We start from the raw sequence: 1,974 nt of genomic DNA, 5'->3' as shown, positions 1-1,974 counted from the left end.
TGCTAAAAGGAGAAGAGAGAGAGAGCAAGGAATTGAAAACCTACTTGGAAAAATATTAACATAGGGAGACAACCAAGACGGTGGCATAGGTAAACACCTGAACTCACTGCCGTGCACAAGCACATTAAAACTACAACTAAAAGACAAAATGAGTATCATCCAGAACCATGGGAAGGCTGGCTGAGTGGAAATTCTACAACTAGAAGGAAAGAGAAAAGTACATTGAGTCCGGCAAGAGGTAGAAGTGTGGAGGTATAGAAGCGCACGCAAAAAGGGCTGGCATGTTTCTCTCTCATCGATGTTTCCAACTCTCTATCTCTCTCCCTTCCTCTCTGTTAAAAAATCAATAAAATATATTTTAAAAAAACAAACAAAAAAGTAAGATATATAATGCATGCCCCCTTGAGAAATATGGAGGCAACATAGTCCTGAGGGAAGGAAAGTAAAGTAGAAAACAGAACTCAGCATTATTTGTAATCACTAAGTACAGGCAGGCTTTCTTTTTCAAGTCCCTTGTGTATTTATTTATTATTTTTTTCAAGTCCCTGTGTATTTAAAGATATTACAAGTATGCCCTGGCTGGTGTGGCTCAGTTGAGTGTTGTTCCATGCACCAAGAGGACACAGTTCGATTCCTGGTCAGGGCATATGCCCAGCTTTGGGGCCCCTTCCCCATCCTTTCCTCTCTAAAAATATCAATAAAAAATATTTTTTTAAAAAGATACTACAACTATTATTTCTTCCTAGCAGCCATTCCTTTACTGTTAAATATTCAGGAAAGCCACATCCGCTTAGAAATTGGGTCAGGCATCTTTCAGAAGTATTTTTCTTAAAGATAAGAATATTTGAGGACATAAAATTAGTTTGTAAAAACTGTCTGTTTCCTAATGTCCTCACCACAGATTCTGATAAGACCCCATCTTCCTACCATAGCTGAGACATGGGAGGAATAGCCACTGTCAAAGATGGAAGTAAGGATCCCTTTAATACACAGGAGAGAGGAGAAAAGTCTAAGAGTCACTAAACAGGCTGCTTTTCCTGGTGATAAAAAGGCATTTTTAAGAAAAGAAAGTGATAGGGACTTTTTCAAGTATATTCCTCTCTGAAAAAAGAGGAACATACTTCCAGTAAAATGAAACACACACATAGCTAGGAATAAGCTACACTGCTTGCTCCACTGACATTCCCTGGGTGATTATACTCAATAGGTGTCAAAGATCTAATTTCTACATTGTATTCTATGCAAAATGTAACTAGTTACATCTCCATACAAAATAAATGTCATATTCGAAACCTTGAATTAAAAAGTATGAAATTGTGTTACATTTCATTTTAACCATGCCAGTATTTAGGGCAATGTGTGGTAAACTATGTGCCTCTGATCCTGTAGATGGCATCACTTTGGTATGTTTATTTTAACCTGCAGATCATTGGGCAACACCCCGGATATGCAGAATCACAATGAGGAGTTGGGTAAGGAATCAGAATTTTTAATAAACTCAAGGCGATTTCTTCTGTTCTCCAAAGTTTGAGAGTGCCTTAATTTGAGGTTTCAGTTAACCAACTAAAATACTTCAAGGAAGAGAAAGCCAGAGGCTGCAGAGGGAAGAGAGATACATAAATCCATTCTTCAAGAACAAAGTTTTCAACTTCTATCCTTATTATGGCTTGGTGGTTAAGAGCACAGGCTTTAGAGTTAGACTTGGGCTCAAAATCTGGCTCTGTCACTTACTCATACTGTGGCTTTAGGCAAACTGTTCAACCCACCTCACAGGGCTGCTGGAATGAAGAGTTGCATAGGTAACATACATTAAATAACTAGCATTTATTAAGCGCTCAATAAATAACTCTTAATCATTGTTATTTCTGGATTTCACTACCCTCTCCCTTTAAAAAAGGCTTAAATTATTATCTTTTAAAAAAGGTTTAGGAGATCATTTCAAAATGTATACAAATATTAAATCATGTTGTACAA

General features: G+C 37.1%; 1 protein-coding gene across 1 annotated transcript in view; it reads right to left on the bottom strand.

Annotated features, from left to right (window-relative positions):
- Nucleotides 1-919, bottom strand: part of UHRF1BP1 (UHRF1 binding protein 1) — a 58,539-nt gene extending 57,620 nt beyond the window's left edge. The window contains exon 1 of the mRNA XM_006759035.1: nt 897-919. Coding sequence (XP_006759098.1) covers nt 897-919 — 23 coding nt within the window. The remainder of the gene's footprint in view (nt 1-896) is intronic.
- Between the last annotated feature and the right edge of the window lie 1,055 nt (nt 920-1,974).

Source organism: Myotis davidii, unplaced genomic scaffold, assembly GCF_000327345.1.
Source record: "Myotis davidii unplaced genomic scaffold, ASM32734v1 scaffold1036, whole genome shotgun sequence".
Classification (NCBI taxonomy): Eukaryota; Metazoa; Chordata; class Mammalia; order Chiroptera; family Vespertilionidae; genus Myotis; species Myotis davidii.
This window is presented reverse-complemented; position numbering and strand designations above follow the sequence as displayed.